Genomic DNA, 19,688 nt, shown 5'->3' with positions numbered 1-19,688 from the left:
TAAAAGTTTTCATTTTCAAATAAATACTGTTTAAAGTATTAGTGAAAAAAATGTTGCAACAACAATAATAAGAGGTTTCTTGGGCAACAAATAACCACATTTATTAAGAATTATGAGACAATGAAGCTTTAAGTAACATCAATTTGAAATAATGAATAAAAGTCTTGTTGTTGATCCCAGATGTAAGAGCAACAAATAATAACCTAAATCACAGGTGTCAAACTCAGTTCCAAAAGGGCCGCAGCTCTGCACAGTTTAGTTCCAACCCTAATTAAACACACCTGATCAAACTAATTGAGTCCTTCAGGCTTGTTTGAAACCTACAGGTAAGTGTGTTGGAGCAGGGTTGGAACTAAACTGTGCAGGGCTTCGGCCCTCCATGAATTGAGTTTGCCACCCCTGACCTAAATAGTTGATCATTTGGAAAAGTAGCAGAAGATTTTCCCGATGAATCATATGTTGAACTGCATCCCACTCATCACTAATACTTCAGAAGACCTATTGGAACCCACATGGACGCAAGATTCTCATAGATATCAGTCAAGTTTGGTGAAGGAGAAATCATGGTTTGGGGTTACATTCAGTATGGAGGCTTGCAAGAGATCTGCAGAGCGGATGACAACATCAACAGCCTGAGGTATCAAGACATTTGTGCTGCCCATTACATTACAAACCACAGTAGAGGGCAATTTCTTCAGCAGGATAGCGCTCCTTCTCATACTCCAGCGTCCACATCGAAGTTCCTGAAATCAAAGAAGGTCAAGGTGCTCCAGTATTGGTCAGACCAGTCACCAGACAAGAACATTATTGAGCATATCTGTGGTAAGATAAAGGAGGAGGCATTGAAGATGAATCCAAAGAATCTTGATGAACTCTGGGAGTCCTGCAAGAACACTTTCTTTGCCGTCCCAGATGACTTTATTAATAAGTGATTTGAGTCATTGCAGAGATGTATGGATGCAGTCCTCCAAGCTCATGGGAGTCATACACAATATTTATTATTGTTCCACTACACCATGACTTTGTATTCTATACTGTTCATTATTTCTGTTAAGTGACAAGACTTTTGTCTAAGCAAAGTCAGACCTTACTGTCCTATATAAATAATTAAAAATCAAGACATGATCATATCTATTTTGGTCAAATAAGCTTAATCTAGATATAAGCCACTTCTGATAGTAAATGATCAACTAGAAGTCAAGTTATTATTTGTTGTTCCTAAATCTTTGATAGGTGCCAAGACTTTTGTCAGGTAGTTTATATAGTTTTAAATGTAAATTGACACATTTTTGCACACAAAAACAACAAATAAAATCACCCATCCTCCACTTGTTCCAAACCTATTTGAGTTTTTTTTTTTTTTTTTTTTTTTAATAAAGAAAGGACAATATACGGAACAAAATGTTCTAAAAAACATCCGATTCACTTCTATAAAATGTGTTTCTATGGTCGCTTTTTATATTGATTCCAAATATATTGTTCTGTGCTCAACAGATGAAATAAATTCATAAAAGTTCATAACCACTTGAATGTGAAAAGAATGGTGAGGAAATTTCCACTTTTGGGTCTTTAAATCCAATAAATGCAGCCCTGCTTATTTTAAGGGAGCTCAAAATATTTTCCAAATATTTGGTGACACAAAGGTGACAGAAATGACACGCTTCAGCTTTAAGTAATGCACATGGTTTCACGTTCATTACAACAGTGGCAGTGAGAAACTGTCAACACTATGTGATAAATAAAATGATAATAGCTTTCAATTAATCTGAAACAATTGGAGCATCGTTCACCAGCTGTTCTCCCCCTACTGTACCTCCAGAAGTCAAGGCAGAAAAAAAACTGAATACACTTCTGCAGGTGTTACTAACAAAAGAAAGAATGCTGAGTGTGAGTGAGGCACAACGGCTGTCAGCGCAGCTGCTTCAGAACACCGTAAAGTTGCTGAGACTAACAAAAATGGTCCGATCTCAAAGTTGTTGACCGATGAAAAGCTGCCAACTCGAAGAACGATACAGCCCGTCAATAAAGTAACACAGAGAGATGACACAGGATGTACGAAGTGTGTGTGCTGAACTCACTGACAGCAGATTCTTTAAAACTAATTATAATTATTAAACTGCATTACTACTTCATGTGCAGTATTTCTTTTATGTTAGGCATGACAAACTGCTGAAGCACTATGGAACTAATATTATGCCAAAACAATCTGAATTTGAATTGTGTTAATCTAAATTATTACAATTGTAATTTAATAAATATGGATTTTTATATGCCGTTAAAATGTTTTGAATTTCTTAATTTGAATTGCATAATTATAATATGGAACATTTGAAATTTAACAAAACAGAATATTTAAGGCAGATTTTTATAGACGTAAAACTTTTTCCAGTTTGTAAAAATACAGGTAAATTTTTTCAAGATGAAGAAATTCAGAAAATCAAATTCAATACTCTAAAATTCAAAACCAGAAATTCAGACAGTCAAATTCAAATTCAGTGCAGAAAGTAGGTCAGAACACGGAAGAGTAGACAATCTCGTTATGTTAAACTAAACTGTAGAAAATGCTCAGAGTAATGTTCTTGACTGATGAACTGGTGCATATTAAAAACACCACAGAAACTTCATTTTCACAATTTATTAAAATGCCGGACTCGATGTTCATTTCTTTTATGACATATGGTGAATAGCAACCAACACACTGGGAAAAATTTACACGTGACACATGGCATAAAATAAAATAAAATAAAATAAAATACAATACAATAAAAGTACATTAAATTAAATTAAATTAAATTTGAAAAAATTTTAATTAAAAAATCTAAAATAAAAGGATAAACCAGCATTTTTCTGAATATCTTCTTTTATGTTCAACTGAAGAAAAATCTCATATAGGTTTGGAACAAGATAAAGTGACTAAATGATGACATTGATAAATGATGAGTTTTCATTCTTGGGATTTTTTAAAGACTTTTTGGTAAACTACAGACAATACTCAGTGATAATACATTGGCACATATTAAAAACACCACAGAAACTTCATTTTGACAATTTTATAGAAATGTTGGACTCAATGTTCATTTGTGTTATGATATATGGTGTATAGCAACCAACACTAAGGTGGGAAAAATGCAAAAGTATCACATATTGGCCCCCAATATGACACATAAAATAAAATAAAATAATTTCAAATATAAAACCAGCATTTTTTCTGAATATCTTCTTTTATGTTTAACTGAAGAAAAATCTCATATGGGTTTTGAACAAGTTAAGGTGACTAAATGATGAATTTTCATTCTTGGGTGATTTTTTAAAGAAAGTAAACTGCAGACAAAGCTCAGTGATAATGAATTAGCATATACTAAAAACACCACAGAAACTTCATTTTCACAATTTTATAGAAACAGTGGACTTGATGTTCATTCATTGTATGATAAATGGTGAATAGCAAAAAACATTATACTAGGAAAAATGCAAAAGTATCACATAATGGCCCCCAATGTGACACATGGCATTTACTTTAATCGTTTTGAGGGTTTACAGATAGGGTTTGGAGAAAAACAAGCCTAGCACTGCTGTATTATTGAATAATATTTATTTAATGAACATCTTGACCTTGAATGCTGTGCATTTATGAGATTCTGCACAGGTTGTGAGAAATTGAGGTTAATGTGAATGCAATACAAAACACAATCAAATGTACTTTTTGTCAACTGTGATCAGGATGTCTGTATTTAATGTGTCAAAAAAGCAAGCCAAATATAGTACATGTAATTCTATGACAGGTAATTGTAATCTAATGAAGCACCGCATGTTTTCACATGTTACCACAACATTAGTGGCTGCACAGGTGATAAAGTGAGTTCTGCTACCAAAGGAGGAGTTAAAACCACGACGTCAAAGCAAATAAAACTGTATTTTTCTCCACCGCAAATCACTGAGACTAAATTAAACAAAATAATAACTAGATATATACAGTGTTCCCTCGTTAAACGTGGGAGTTAATTTCTAAAAATAACCTGCACTAGGTGAAATCCACTAAGCATATACAGTTCAATTCAGAATTATTAGCGTCCCTGAATTATTTGAACCCCCGTTTATTTTTTCCACAATTTCTGTTTAACAGAGGGAATTTTTTTTCAGCACATTTCTAAACATAATAGTTTAAATTTAATTATATTTAAATTATATTTAAATTTAATTATATTTAAATTAAATTATTTAAATTAATTATATTTAAATTATATTTAAATATAATTTCTAATAACTGATTTATTTTAGGGCGAGGCAGTGGCACAGTAGGTAGTGCTGTTGCCTCACAACAAGAAGGTGGTTCGAACCTCGGCTCAGTTGGCGTTTCTGTGTGGAGTTTGCATGTTCTCCCTGCCTTCGCGTGGGTTTCCCCCACAGTCCAAAGACATGTGGTACAGGTGAATTGGGTAGGCTAAATTGTCCGTAGTGTATGAGTGTGTGTGTGTGAATATGTGTGTGGATGTTTCCCAGAGATGGGTTGTGGCTGGAAGGGCATCCGCTGCGTAAAAACTTGCTGGATAAGTTGGCGGTTTATTCCGCTGTGGCGACCCCAGATTAATAAAGGGACTAAGCCGACAAGAAAATGAATGAATAAATTATTTATTTTATCATATCATTATTTTATTATTTATTTTAATTATACTAGCAACATGCTAATTCATACTAACAACATGCTAGTGACATGCTAACAACATGCCAATTTATGCTAGAAACATGCTAGCAACATGCTAATTCATACAGGAACCATGGTAATTCACGTTAGCAACTGCCAAGCAACCACTCAGGACACCTTAGCAACCGTCTAGCCACACCTTAGGAACCACTTAAAACATCCTAGCAATCGCCTAGCAACCATTTAGAACACCTTAGCAACGGCCTAGCAACAACTTTAGCAACCACCTAGAACAGGGGTGTCCAAACTCGGTCCTGGAGAGCCTGGAGTTTAGCTCTAACTTGCTTCGACACACCTGCAGGAAGTTTCCAGTATATCTAGTAAGAGCTTGATTTGCTGCTTTATGAGTGTTTGATTAGGGTGAGAGCTAAACTCTCCAGGACACCGGCCCTCCAGGACCGATTTTGGACACCCCTGACCTAAAACATCCTAGAAAACTCATAGCAATGCCTTAGTAACTACTCAGAACACCCTAGCAACAAGTTAGCAGCCGTCTAGCAACAAACTCAGAACACCTTAGCAACTGCCTAGCAATTTCTTAACAACCACTCAGAACAACCTAGCAACCACTCAAAATACCATAGCAACCACCTAGCATCACCTTAACAACTACTTGGAACACCGCATCCGCCAAACAACCACACAGAACACCTTAGCAACCGCCTAGCAACCCCTTACAAACAGTTAAAACACCCTAGTAACCACTCAGAACACCCTAGCAACAGCGTAGCAATGACTCAGAACACCCTAGCAACGACCTAGAAAGAAATATGCCAATCCATACTAGAAACCTGCTAACCTATATGTATTTATCTATCTATGCTAGCCGTTTCAAACTTCTCAAAAACTACTTCAATGATTTCATTTTTAAAGCTACTTCAGACTTTCAGATCAGACTTTTTCAAGCCACCATAAAGATAATCTACGAACTTGACTTTTCTAGTTAGTGTTACTGTTTCCTTCATCAGAACAAACTAAGTATTTTATCAAATAATTAAAAGAATGACAACTATAAAAGTGCAAGTGTTAAAAGAAGGAGGAGGCAAAACAAAAAAGTGAGGAGGCTAATAGCTAGGGAAAAAGCAGTGCAAGTGTAAGTGTTTTCATAAACGCAGTCTGAATGCAACAAGGTGTGTAAAATCTGAGCGCTGTCCTTTGGGTTTCTTTGTACAGGAAGTACAAAACAGCATGTTCTCAGGGCAATTGCAGGGATGCTCCCCTGCTCCAGGCTTAACTCAAAGTTATCTCACCCAGGACTTCATATGCTAGAACTGCTGTGTGCAACTGAATTGTGGGCAACACGGCGCACTAGTCCTTTTTCTGTTTCTCTGCTGAAATCCCTCTCAACTATTTTTAACACTCTCATTAAAAGTGAGAGGGAAAGTGTGAATGTTTTGTGAGTGTAATGAAAAAAACATGAACTGAAGAGAAGGTAAAGACATTAATCTTTAAGGTGCATGTTTTTCACACCACTGCTTTTTAAATATTTAAATATATATATATGGAATACATGTTTGTATATTTCTATTACCATGAATTATGCAGCCATGTCAAATCCCAAAACATCTCATCCTAAAGACTTCCAAGACTGATAAAGTATAGAATTATTTATTTATTTACAAGGATACTACACATAACCTGCTCCAAATGTTTGGAGAATGTTTGGTCTGGACGATGCAAGATAAATAGGGAAACAAATATATACCTGTAAATAAGAAGGATGTTTATAGAAATGTTTTCCTATAATTTATATTCATGCTTTTTTATAAATAGTTTATAATAGTAAACATATAATTGTTTAAGAAACGGAAATGAATGCATAAGCTTTTCAACAATAAAATATTTTTAAAATGTTATAAAATAATGTTATTATACAAATAAAAAATATTTATTTTATATTTAATTTCATGCTAAATTTATATTTATATTTAATTTTATACTTACATTTAATTTAATATTTTATTTACATTTATATTTTATTTATATTTAATTTTGTATTTAATTTATTTTTATATATAATTTTATATTTAATTTATATTTAATTATATTTATATTTAATTTTATATTTTATATTTAATTTTATATTTATATTTAATTTATATTTATATTTAATTTTATATTTTACTTATATTTACATTTATTTTATATTTTATTTACATTTAATTTATATTTAATTTTATATTTATTTATATTTTATTTAATTTGATATTTTATTTATTTAATTAAAATTTATAATTTAATTTAATTTAATTTAATTTAATTTAATTTAATTTAATTTAATTTAATTTAATTTAATTTAATTTAATTGTGACACTTTATTCTGAATCTTCTAAATGTGTGTGCTTTTACATACCCGGTCCTGTACCAGTCTGTGGGAATGTGCTCCTGATGCCAACATTGCAGCAAACATTGTGAGCATGTGTTGTTGGACACGGCTGATGCCTGACACCAGGCAGCTGAGGATGCTGGGTAATCCCACCTTGTCAATCACACTCTGGAAGGCGCCCGCAGACTGCCGCGTTATTTTACATAGAGCCTGAAAAGACATATCAAGGAAAAAAGTGGATCTTACAATGATAATAATAATAATAATAATAATAATAATTATTATTATTATTATTATTATTATTATTATTATTATTATATTCTTAAGGAGTTCATTGTAATTGGTGCACATACATTGTTATGTGTACATCTTCTTTTTGTTTAGTTTTTTTTAATATGCAATATATTAAAATGTGCATGCAAATTTTGAATAGTAACAACAGTGGTGTAGCCACAGGTGTGCTGGTGCCACCCACAATCTCGACAGGGACACCCAAAAATAGCATATGCAGAATTATTTTTAGGCTATAAGCCAATTTTAATGAAAACATTTTAATGTTGTCTAATTAACATAATTTATAAACAGATCTGAAGCAGCCCATCTGTTGGTGGAAATATAAAAACATTAGGGAAATATATAAAAAAAATTAAATAAATAAAATGGTAACACTTTACAATAAGGTTCATTAGTTAATGCATTTACTAACATGAACTAATCATGAACAATACTTGTACAGCATTTATTAATCATAATTGAACATTTACTAATGCATTATTAACATCAAAGTCCATGCTTGTTAACATTAGTTATTGCACTAATTGAGTTAACAGGAACTAACAATGAACTAACAATGAACAACTGTATTTTCATTTTCATTACAATGTATTGTTCATTGTTTGTTCATGTTAGTAAATGCATTAATTTACATTAACTAATGAACCTTATTGTAAAGTGTGACAAAAAATAAAGGGGGTGGGGAGGGGGGGGGCTAATAAGTCAGATTCAATAATAGTGACCTTAAAACTGCATATATATATATATATATATAGCAAGACATTTTTCACAGTATTTCCTATAATATTTTTTCTTTTAGAGAAAGTCTTATTTGTTTTATTTCGGCTAGAATAAAAGCAGTTTTAAGGTCAATATTATTAGCCCCCTTAAGCAAAACTTTTTTTTTAAATTTTCTACAGAACAAACCACAGTACCCTAAAATGCCTTATTAACCTATTACCCTAGTTAAGCCTATAAATTGCATGTCACATCCATAACCAAGCTTTTTCCCCATAAATGCAAAAATGTCAAATAAAATAAAATCTAAAAATTTTTTTCTAGAGTGAGCCAACTCTTATTCTTTTGATTATCATTATTTATTTTGGGTTGTGCAGTTTAATCCACAGAAATTCTATAAAGTGTGTTGTATACTGAAAATTTGCACAGTTTTTTGCTCACATTCATAACACATGCTTATTTTCCTCATTTAAAATCTAAAAAATTATATTTTTATGATCCTGCGGTTAGGTGTTTTGGAAAATATAAACTGATGCATCAATATACGGTTTACATATACACTGTATAAACTTAATAAGTTAAGGTAACTCAAACCATTTCCATTTTAAAATCCTATTAACTATCATGACCTTACTCCATTTGAGTAAACGAAGCAATTTGAGCACAGTAAAACCCAATAAATAAAGAGAACTCAAACCATTTAAGGAAACTAATTGCTATAAACTACTTGAATAAAAAAACTAATCTATACGAGTACTGTGAACTTACTTTATTTAAGTTAAAGTGATGAAGTATGTCATTAACTCATTACCTTCAACACTGAGTTTAAAACTCTTTTCAAATGGGTAGAATTAACGTTCAGTCAATTTTGAGTTAACTACTCTCATTTCATTTGACTGTTGGGTTTTACAGTGTGCATTCTCTGTGTTTTTATGCAAATGTCACATGCATAACGCTGGACTTGCTCATTCACAGATTTAGGATCTCTGGAAAGAATTTCCTTTGGCCTTTACAATCCATCATTTACACTTTAAAAAGCTCAAAAAGGACAACAACAAAAAACTTATAGATGCCTAAGTTTAGTACACAAAGCATGTTTTGTTTGATTTTGTGTATGGCAGATACAGTATAATGTACAATGTTTATATAATGTGATGTGATGTAATATAATGCATAACGCAAGTTGTCAAAGGTGAAAAACGTAATGGAAACTGGACTGATGCATTTGAGTGTTGCGTTTGTGTTGGAATGATGTGAATGTGGTGTGTTTAATACTCACAGATATAGCGCTGACCCTCAGAGCATCCACCGTGGAGTGTGTGAACAGATACCAGAGAGCAGGTCCCACCTCTGCAGTGATGAATCCCTGAGCGGATTGAGACTCTCGGCTGCACACGTTCTCAATTGTTTTGGCAGCCATGTGGTTCACCACCAAGTCCTCCTGAACAAACACCAATCCCCCATATAAATCATACAAATACAGCTATGGCTTAAAACAACATGTGCAAAAGATTCAATATCACACCAGCCACACGCTGAGCCACAAATGACTGAATAATTACATTTCACATATTCAAATCATATACATACATGCAACTCATGTGCTTTTTTTCTTTATTTTATTGCAAACAAGCGCTGTGTATTACAACATCAATACAAGTTACTCCCAAATTACTATTTAACGGAAAAATAAACATAATAGTTTTAATAACTCATTTCTAAAAACTGATTTATTTTATCTTTGCCATGATGACAGTAAATAATATTTGACTAGATATTTCTAAAGATCCTAGTATTCAGCCTAAAGGGACATTTAAAGGTTTAACTAGGTCAGTGGTTCTCAAACTGTGGTTACGTGCACCACTAGTGGTACGCAGGTTTACTTCTAGTGGTACGCGGAAGAATCACTGAGTAGAGAAAGAGTAGATTGTGATGTGATCAGCAATGTCTGTTCTCTAAAACCTTACGATCAAAGCACTGTGCTTGGAATGTTTACTTTAGTGCATTGCGTCATCAGCTGCTAAAAATCAATCCAATTGGCGCATAACTAGAGAAAGAGGCGCGTGGCACTTGCAGAACAGATGCACGCTAGAGCAGTGGTCCCCAACCCTCGGGCTACAGAGCGGCAGCTGTTTATATATCATACCATTACCATGCACAAGTTCATAATTTATAATGAAAGCGTAAGCAGCGCGACGAGCTTGCGTATTCCAGGCCTACCCAATTGAAAACATCTGAACTTTTTAGAAAGCCACACCACGAGTCACATGACAAGAACAGACCAATCAGCTTCATATTTTGTATGGAATCTCATTTCGTTAGACTAGTTATTACACGGAACACCCAAACACTGCAGTGCTTTTTCATTTTCTCCATGAATAAAACTCGTATTAGATGACTCGTAAAAACTCGTATCAGAGTGCAGCAATGTTTTGTCAGCCTGACATCCTAATAATTTACATTAAAGTACGTCAGTTTCCTTTTCTCTTTTAAGAACAGGGGCGTTTTTAATTACTTTTAAAATCACATTTTAATTTAAATGTTGAAGTTTTTTTTTTTCTTTTTACCTGCAAGTGCAGTTAATGTTCAAACTATTTATAATGTTTACAGTGGCTGACGATAATACATATTCTTAATAATAGGAATTTTTGAACTGAACTGTGCAGTGCTGTAGATGCTTAATAAGGCCTACTACGCTACTGTATTTTAATACTGGTCATTATGGTGGTACTTGATGAAGCAATTTATTCTGAGGTGGTACTTGGTAAAAAAAAAGAGAATTACTGAACCAGGTTAATTAAGCAAGTTAGGGTAATTACTAATTAGGCATATCATTATATAATGATGGTTTTGTCGTTTGACAATCGAAAAAAGAAATTGCTTAAGAGGGCTAAAAATTTTGACCAGAAAATAAAAAAACTGCTTTTATTCTACCCAAAATAAAACAAATAGGTTTTATTTTTCCTCCAGAAAAAAAAAAATATATATTGTAGGAAATACTGTGGAAAAACTCCTTGCTCTGTTTAACATCATTTGGGAAATATTTGAAGAAAAAAAATATTCACAGGCTAATAATTTTGACTTCAACTGTATAACTGTATATATTACGGATGTCCCATTACTCAATATAATATTGAACCGTTCAGTACGATAATATAATGCATGTTTTTTGGTGCTGCATAAAACTTTTATTGCATTTTATTTGCATTTTTCCCATTTCTTTAATAACTCTCTGAACTGGCTCTGTACCTGTTAGAATGTACACTGTAAAAAATTTCCCTGTAAAAAAACGGTAATCTACTGGCAGCTGTGGTTGCCATTATCATACTGTAAAAATATGGTGCCCTACCGTTTTTTAAATTACTAGCATGATACTGTTTTTGTTAGCAACAGTTTTCTACTGTTGTGGAACTGTAAAAATACAGTGCCCTACTGTTTTAAATTAACAGCATGATACTGTTTTTTTTAGCCACAGTAATCTACTGTTATGGAACTGTAAAAATACAGTGCCCTGCCATTTTAAATTAACAGCATGATACTGTTTTGTAAAATACAGCATACCACTGTTATTCTAATGTAAAAATACAGTGCCCTACCTTTTTTTACATTTTATCTACAGCATGCATCTGTTATTTAGAAGCATAAAGCTGTTAAATTACAATCCATATTTAACCATATTATTTCAGATTAAAATGATTCAAAAAGAGAAATAAATCCAAGTTATATTTCACATTTTTTATTTTCAAACAACACAAAATAAAATCTGCATTGTGTTTGTGAAAATATTAAGCCAAAGAACAGGCAAAAATTGTAAGTTCTCCAGAAATGTTAAGATCGTTTTCAGCATTGTACAACAAGAAGCAACTTACCGAATGTCATAGAAAAAATTTAATAAATAGCCACTTTACAATTTAGTCTTAGATATAAAATATAAAAATATATAGCCCAAAAATGAGCTTCAGCAAATAAAGAAAAAAAGGCCTCTGTGTTGCAAAAGTAGGGGGGTGCAAGCAAGCTGCATTTTAAATAAAGTCCCATTCAAAGTCCATTAGTTTCTTTAAAAGGTTTGAAACCTTGGGGTTTACAGTCATGGTCTTCTTCTGAACTGTCTTGCCAGTTTTTTTTTTTTGACGTCACATTTCCTCTCACAGCCTTGGTTCCCCTCTCTGGATTTATGCCAGCAAAGCATCTGAATAATAAGAATAAAAGATTTTCTGTGAACAAGGTATTTAAAACTGTATGACTTACAAAAATAAATAAACTATCTGCAAAAGTGATTTTCTGTTCTGAAAGAAAATTTTTGTGAAAAAGCACATGCATTTTTGCAGCACTAAAATGGTTTTCCCTGAAAAAAGGTTATTATTATATGATGAAGATTAAAGACATGAAAAGGGCATTCAAATGTTAAAATGTTTGATTTTTGAACAACACCAGTGACGTGTGTGTACATAGTTAAAGTCCCTATTTGCTATTATATATGTACAGTTGAAGTCAGAATTATCAGCCCCTTTTTTTTGAATTATTTATTTTCATTATTTTCCTAATGATGTTTAACAGAGCATGGAAATGCTCACAGTATCTGATAATATTTTGTTTTATTTTGACTAGAATAAAAATAGTTTTAATTTTTTTAAATATTGATTTTAAGGTCAGAATTACTAGCCCCTTAAAGCTATATAATGTTTAGATAGTCTACAGAACAAACCATTGCTATATAATGACTTGCCTGATTACCCTAATCAGCCTAGTTAACCTAATTACCCCAGTTAAGCCTTTAAATGTCACTTTAAGCTGTATAGAAGTGTCTTGAAGTATATCTCATCAAATATTATTTACTGTCATCATGACAAAGAGAAAATAAATCAGTTATTAGAAATGAGTTATTAAAACTATTATGTTTAGAAATGTGTAGAAGAAATTCTCTCCGTTAAACAGAAATTGGGGAAAAAAATAAACAGGGGGCAAATAATTCAGACTTCAACTGTATATAATATAATATATATATTTTTCCCCAATTTCTGAACATACTAGTTTTAATAACTAATTTGTAAAAACTAATAACTGATTTCTTTTATCTTTTCCATGATGACAGCAGATAATAATTGCCTATATTTTCTTAAAATACTAGTGTTTAGCTTAAGGTGACATATAAACGCCTAACTAGGTTAATTAGGTTAATTAAAGTCATTGTATAATGATTGTTTGTTCTGTAAACAATCAAAAATATGTATTGCTTTAGGGGACTAATAATATTGACATTAATATGTTTTTAAAAAAAATAGAAACTACTTTTATTCTAGCTAAAAATCAGAAAAAAATTCTCCAGAAGAAATAATATTATCAGAAATTCTGTGAAATATTCTTTGCTCTGTTAAACATAAATATGTAAATATTGAAAAAAGAAAAAAAAAATCAAGGAGGCTAATAATTTTGACCACGCACGCACGCACGCACACACGCACGCACACACACACACACACCACATATAGTGTTCAGCATAAATAAACAGCCCCTTTAAAAAATGTATATTTGTATAAATTCCTCAGTGAATATAGACAAATATATATTGGTGCATTTAAACAAAACAGTTTTATTAAACAGAGTAATATTTTTTTCCTGTTTATTATTAAAGTTGTATTTATTTTTTTCATCAAAATATTCACTGGCGTGTACTAAGTTTATTAGCTCCAATTTTGGCTTTGACTAATCTAATGTTTATGCACAAATATATAATTGTAAAGCATTCTATTTAAAATATTAATCTGAAGGACAGATTTTTTAGAGGTCATGTTTAAAAAGGCTATTCTGCTCACAAAGGCTGCATTTATTTAATCAAAAGTAAGTAAAAATGTTGAATTTTAAAGTGTTACTACTAGGGATGTAACAGTATCAGAATTTCACTGTACGATAATACCTCAGTATGAATGGCATACTTACTGAATAATTTACAGGAAAAATAAAACTAATGAAAAGACTCAAAAAAAGTGCCAAAAGTGTTTATTTACCTTAGCACTGAACATATCAATGACATACAAATTAGCCATCTATCTGTAAGTTTCGAAACAGGAACTTCAATTTTTTAATTTTAATAACAAAAAACTATTAAACTATATATATATATATAAAAAAGTTTCAATTTAGTATTGTTGAAAACTCATCACATTCAACATTTAATCACTCACTCACTTAGATAGAGATGGGTTTTTTAAAGAAATGATCATATAACTATAATCTGGTAAAAGCTGGGATCTCTGGGCATGTCCCTTGCAACAGAATAAACCCTCTCATTTGGGACTGAGGTTTCTGGGACAGAGATATATGATTAAGCCAAGGTTGACAGCAGTGGGTAACACTGTGCATTGTCTTTCCCCCACTTGAGAGGACAAGCCATGAGTGAGATAGAGGTCTCTTTGCGGTACAAGTCAATGTCTGCATCAATCTAACAAGTGTGCTGTGTTCTGCAGTCCCCATGACTGTTTTTAGTCGTATTCCCCGACTTATATTTCACAACAGTTTGGCAGTGCCTGCATACTGTTTTTTTCTTTGTCTGTCACCTTTTCTCCTTTCTTGTATCTTTTTAGAGAGAAACTGAAATGCTTCCACACATCTGATTTGAAACCCACTTTAGGTTTGATCATTTCCAGCTCTTTTTCTTCCCCGCTACTAGCACCACACTCCATTTCCGCATTACTGGATATGTAGCGACAACAGACTGCAAAGGATGATGGCCACGCCTGGGCTGATGGGAATTGTAGTTCCCGCTACCTCCCGTTCACTTCATTCGCCTATGCAAACTTTTCTAAGAAAAATAGTTTTATTGAGTCATGCGCCTACGGTAATATTGAAAAAAATTACTATTGCGGTATGACGGTATTTACAATTTTGTTACATCCCTGGTTACTACACAATTTAAATAATTCAAATTTTTCAATTTTTATTTTTTTTCTTATTGAACGTAGTTTCACATTTATTTTAGTGTCACATGATCCTTAAGAAATCATTATATTATTGGTACAAAACCACTAATATTGATTCTTATAATGATCAGTACTAAAAAAAAGCTTCAAAGTATTTTGGAAACTGATACATTCTTTTACGATTGTTTAATAAAAAAAAAAATAAGTAAATTTTTTAAAAATCTTTTTTGCATTATAAAAAATGTATTTACTTTTATTCATTCCTTCATTCATTTTCTTTTTTGGCTTTTTCCCTTTATTAATCTGGGGTCGCCACAGCGAAATGAACCGCCAACTTATCCATCATATGTCTTACGCAGCGGATGCCCTTCCAGCTGCAACCCATCACTGGGAAACACCCATACACTCTCATTCACACTCATACACTACAGACAATTTTAGCTTACCCAATTCACTTGTATCGCATGTCTTTGGACTGTGGGGAAAACCGGAGCACCCGGAGGAAGCCCACGCGAACACAAGGAGAACATGCTAACTCCACACGAAAATGCTGACCCAGTCGAGGCTTGAACCAGCAACCTTCTTGCTGTGAGGTGACAGCACTACTGCGTTGTCTAATTTACTTTCATGCTTGAACAATTTAGTTTGATGAGTAAAATTAATTAATTTTCAATGGTACTTTGAAATAGTATTGTATAATGTGTACTGACGTGGTGGCGCAGTAGGTAGTGCTGTCACCTCACAGCAAGAAGGTCACTGGTTCGAGACTTGGCTAGGTCAGTTGACGTTTCTGTGCGGAGTTTGCATGTTCTCCCCGTGTTCGCGTGGGTTTCTTCCTGGTGCTCTGGTTTCCCCCACAAGTCTAAAGATGTGGTACAGGTGAATTGGGTTGGCTATATTGTTCGTAGTGTATGGGTGTGTATGGGTGTGCCCAGAGATGGGTTGCAGCTGGAAGGGCATCCACTGCATAAAACATGTGCTGGATAAGTTGGCGGTTCATTAAGCTGTGGCAACCCTGAAATAATAAAGGGACTAAGCCGAAAAGAAAATGAATGAATAATGTGTATTGTATTGTTTCACAAAGTTATGACAACAACAATAAATGTTTATTCTTAGCAGATGGTTATGTTAAGCACCATGAGAATTATGTGACACTGAGGACTAGTATTTTTAATGATGATCAAAATTTAACTTTAAAATACAAGAATCACATTTTAAACTAAATGCAATAAAATACCAGTACATGATTTAATTAGTTTATGATAAATATATACTATTTAACTGACATTTCACTATATCACAGTTTTTGCTGTATTTGTCCTTGTTTCTATTACAGTATTGTTTAGACTTTGTGAGCACAAGAAGCTTATTATACGACATAAATATATATTTCTGATTCCAAATTTTTCACTTGTAGTGTATACACACAAACACACATGTGACAAGTTGGACATAACAATATTCTATTCCATGAAGTCCTCATGCTAAATTAAACAAAAAATATGTAAGTGCAAACATATTACCTTTGAGGGAATTCCAGTGTGCATGCTCACCCTCACAGATTACTCTGCCTTCCATGCTGATCATCCATTGTTTTATCCACTGGCCCAAAGTATCATCTGAACCTTTAATAAATTGGTTGATTAAAGTATTATTTAGGAATTATTCTGGAGATTAATTATGTGATTTATCATTTGTTTTGAAAGGCTTGGTGTAGACAGGGCCATGATAAAATTATGCAAGACGTGATAAAGCCATACAATATAATTTTTCAAAATTAAAATAAATATTTAAATAACTATAATAAGCAACTACATGAAATCAAACCAGGTAATCTGAGATTCAAAGATAATGAAAAGTGACAGAATGTCTTAAGCATATGTAAAAACATTGACAATAGTATGTCAATAGTAATACTAAAGGATAACTAGGCTTCTAAAAGGCAAGTTTATTTCTTTGGGTATCAGATCAAAACAAATACATACATTTCTAACTAAATGAGACTTTGCTTTAATGAATTAAAAATTAATGAATCTATTTCGTCAAATACAAACCAGCAAAGTCTATAGCGGGACACAAATTAGATTTTTTTCCCTATCTTAATCACAAAATGCTTACCAGGCAGAATCAAATGAGGAGTCACAGGCAGGTTACCCATCTTTTCAAGATTAGCAGTGATGGCAGACATCTATTGGTCAAAAATGAATTGTAAAGAATTTTCATTATAATAGCAGTTACTCCTTACTCACATCATCAAAAATATTAAAAGCTCTGCCACTTTAGGTAACGTTACCAAGCATAAAATCTGATCGTAACTCTAGTCAATTTCTATATAAACCAACTGCAATAACGTAAAAATAACAAAGGTCTCACTCAATCTTTAAATGTTATTTTTAGAAGCACCGGAGTTGCAGATGAAAAGGTGTATCTGTAATAAAATGGACCAAATATGCAAGTTACACATGTAACCACATGAAAAAAAAAAAAGATTCTGTACAATCTTCACTCAAAGTTCATGTAAAATCTAGGTTTAACATTCTTACATGTGTGTGATGTGAAAATGAGTCCTCCAGCTATCGTTAGCTTGCTAAATTAGGCTAAAGTTACCCCCTTTCTCTTCTCAAGACATTCACACGGTCGGATCCTGCAATTAAATAAACAGGTGCTTTGGTTATATGTTGATTGGATGTTTATGGCATGATATTTAAATTTAATAAGTAATTTAAAGATAGTACGTTTACAGATATAGCTTCTTACCTCGTCGAAAATATCCAAATTATCCAATTATCCTTTCTTGTAAGTACCTTGGAGTTTCAAACAGAGGCACGCAGTTCAAATCTGTCATAAAATGCAGGGCAATGTACCAGTTCATGTAACCACAAATTATAACGTTCAACATTTGCACTGTTCCTAAAAGTTCAGGTAAAATATCCATCCAGGCTCCAGGAGATGTGAGGACTAACGTTACCGAGTCCTTATGCTAATCTTGCTTTTCAAATTCACACAGTCAAATCATTGTTGCAGTTGTGTGTTTATTGGATGTTTACATGTGATTTTAAAAACTAACAGGTACTTTACAGATAGTTAGTCACATATGGAGCTGCAAACTTACCTCATGTAGAAAATCCAAAATGGCGTCTTGTGTACACAGAAAAAAATATGGTATAAAACCGTTAAATTACAGTGCCCTTACTGTTGTTGCTCAACCACTCAAACTGAAGTGAGCAAGTCTTCCCATGATGCATTGTAAAAAACGGCAACTTGCTGTTTTTACATCAAAACAGTATTTTGCTGTTTATTTTCACCGTAAATTTACAGGAATTTTTTACAGTGTATGTATATGTGCTGAAACACGGCCCCCCCTGTGAGTAAATGTCCCATCATTGAGCACTTAAGTAGGAGAGTAAAAGATTTATAAGAACTATATATATATATATATATATATATATATATATATATATATATATATATATATATGCATGTATGTATGCATGTTTATGTAAGAACGGGCCCAAAGTGTGCCAAGAAAATATCCCCCACACTATTACACCATCACCACTAGTCTGAATAGTTGATACAAGACAGGATGGATCCATGCTTTCCTGTTGTTGATGCCAAATTAGGGTTAGGGTTGGGATTAGGGTTAGTGTAAGTTGACATGTACTTGCAAAGATTTTTATAGTCAGTTAAATGTCTGCTGAAGGAGCAGTATCAGCAGATATTAAGCAGTCTACTAATACTCAAATGGACCATCAAAATAAAGTGTTAATAATTATTATTATTGTTATTATTATTATCATTAGGGCTGGGTGATTTGACAGAAAATCTAAATCGCGATTAATTAAACATTTTAACTCGATTACGATTAATGAAAGGTTATTTTATTTATTTATTTTGCTTTCATAGTTCACTGACAGGTTTTGTACAGTAAAAATATGCTCACATATTACAAGTGAGAGATTTTTGAATGAAGGGTGGATTATTTCATTTTAAAACAGTTAAAGGAAACACACTATCAACTATCTGTGATTATTTATTGAACATCAATGCTGAGCAACTGAAATTAAAACACACATTGCCTAAAACCAACAGTTATTTTTTCTTTAAAAAAGTGAAAATAAATAACTTGCACTTTTGGAAATAAAATTTATTATTTTCATTGTTTGCAAAAGTAGAAAATAAGCAGTATCTCTTCTAAATATAATAATTATATCCTTTAAATAATATTTTAAACAGCGCATTTCTTGAATTTTCTTAAAGCAAATGTTTTTTTATGTAAATAATAATTATATTGTAACAGAAAATATGCCGCCTCAGCCTCCAATCATCACTAATGTAGTGCAAACGTGTGACGTGTAGTTACATTTTTTGAGAGGTGCGCGGGTATGCGACTGGGCAAAGACTGCACCGGACCACACTCGTGCGTTCGATGCAGAAGTAAAACTCGGCCTTAACAGAGCAGGGTCACGTGAGTCCACACCTGATTAATCACCCAGCCCTAATTGTTATTGTTATTGCTATTATTATTATCTTAATTTTAAGTGTCACCTTTGTGGTTAATCCACGATAACTAATGAAGTCAGCTAATAACAATAAACAAATCAATTACATTAATAACTTGCTTTGCCTCTGAAAGGACAAAATTATTAGCCCCTTTAAGCTAATTTTATTTTCTACAGAAAAAAACATCATTATACAATAACTTGCCTAATTACCCTTACGTGCCTACTTA

At 32.7% G+C, this 19,688-nt stretch overlaps 1 protein-coding gene and 1 long non-coding RNA gene across 4 annotated transcripts in view; both read right to left on the bottom strand.

The window, feature by feature from the left end:
- ulk4 (unc-51 like kinase 4) overlaps window positions 1-19,688 on the bottom strand; it is a 277,382-nt gene that overhangs the window by 184,964 nt on the left and 72,730 nt on the right. For all 3 annotated transcript variants that reach the window (XM_087286485.1, XM_087286484.1, XM_087286486.1), the window contains 2 exons: window positions 9,319-9,480; window positions 7,056-7,238 (listed from right to left, as the gene is read on the bottom strand). In XM_087286485.1, the coding sequence (XP_087142611.1) occupies window positions 7,056-7,238; window positions 9,319-9,480 (345 nt within the window). The remainder of the gene's footprint in view (window positions 1-7,055; window positions 7,239-9,318; window positions 9,481-19,688) is intronic.
- Window positions 11,760-18,105, bottom strand: LOC147840118 (uncharacterized). The gene is made up of 6 exons (XR_015510878.1): window positions 17,714-18,105; window positions 17,500-17,600; window positions 17,330-17,384; window positions 17,075-17,144; window positions 16,480-16,581; window positions 11,760-12,228 (listed from the first exon to the last, which is right to left on the bottom strand). It is a non-coding gene; the product is annotated as an uncharacterized LOC147840118 (long non-coding RNA).

This window comes from Danio rerio, chromosome 16, assembly GCF_052040795.2.
Source record: "Danio rerio strain M-AB ecotype USA chromosome 16, GRCz13ab, whole genome shotgun sequence".
In the NCBI taxonomy this organism is placed as follows: Eukaryota; Metazoa; Chordata; class Actinopteri; order Cypriniformes; family Danionidae; genus Danio; species Danio rerio.
The sequence above is the reverse complement of the archived record's forward strand: the minus strand, read 5'-3'. Positions and strand labels throughout refer to the sequence as shown.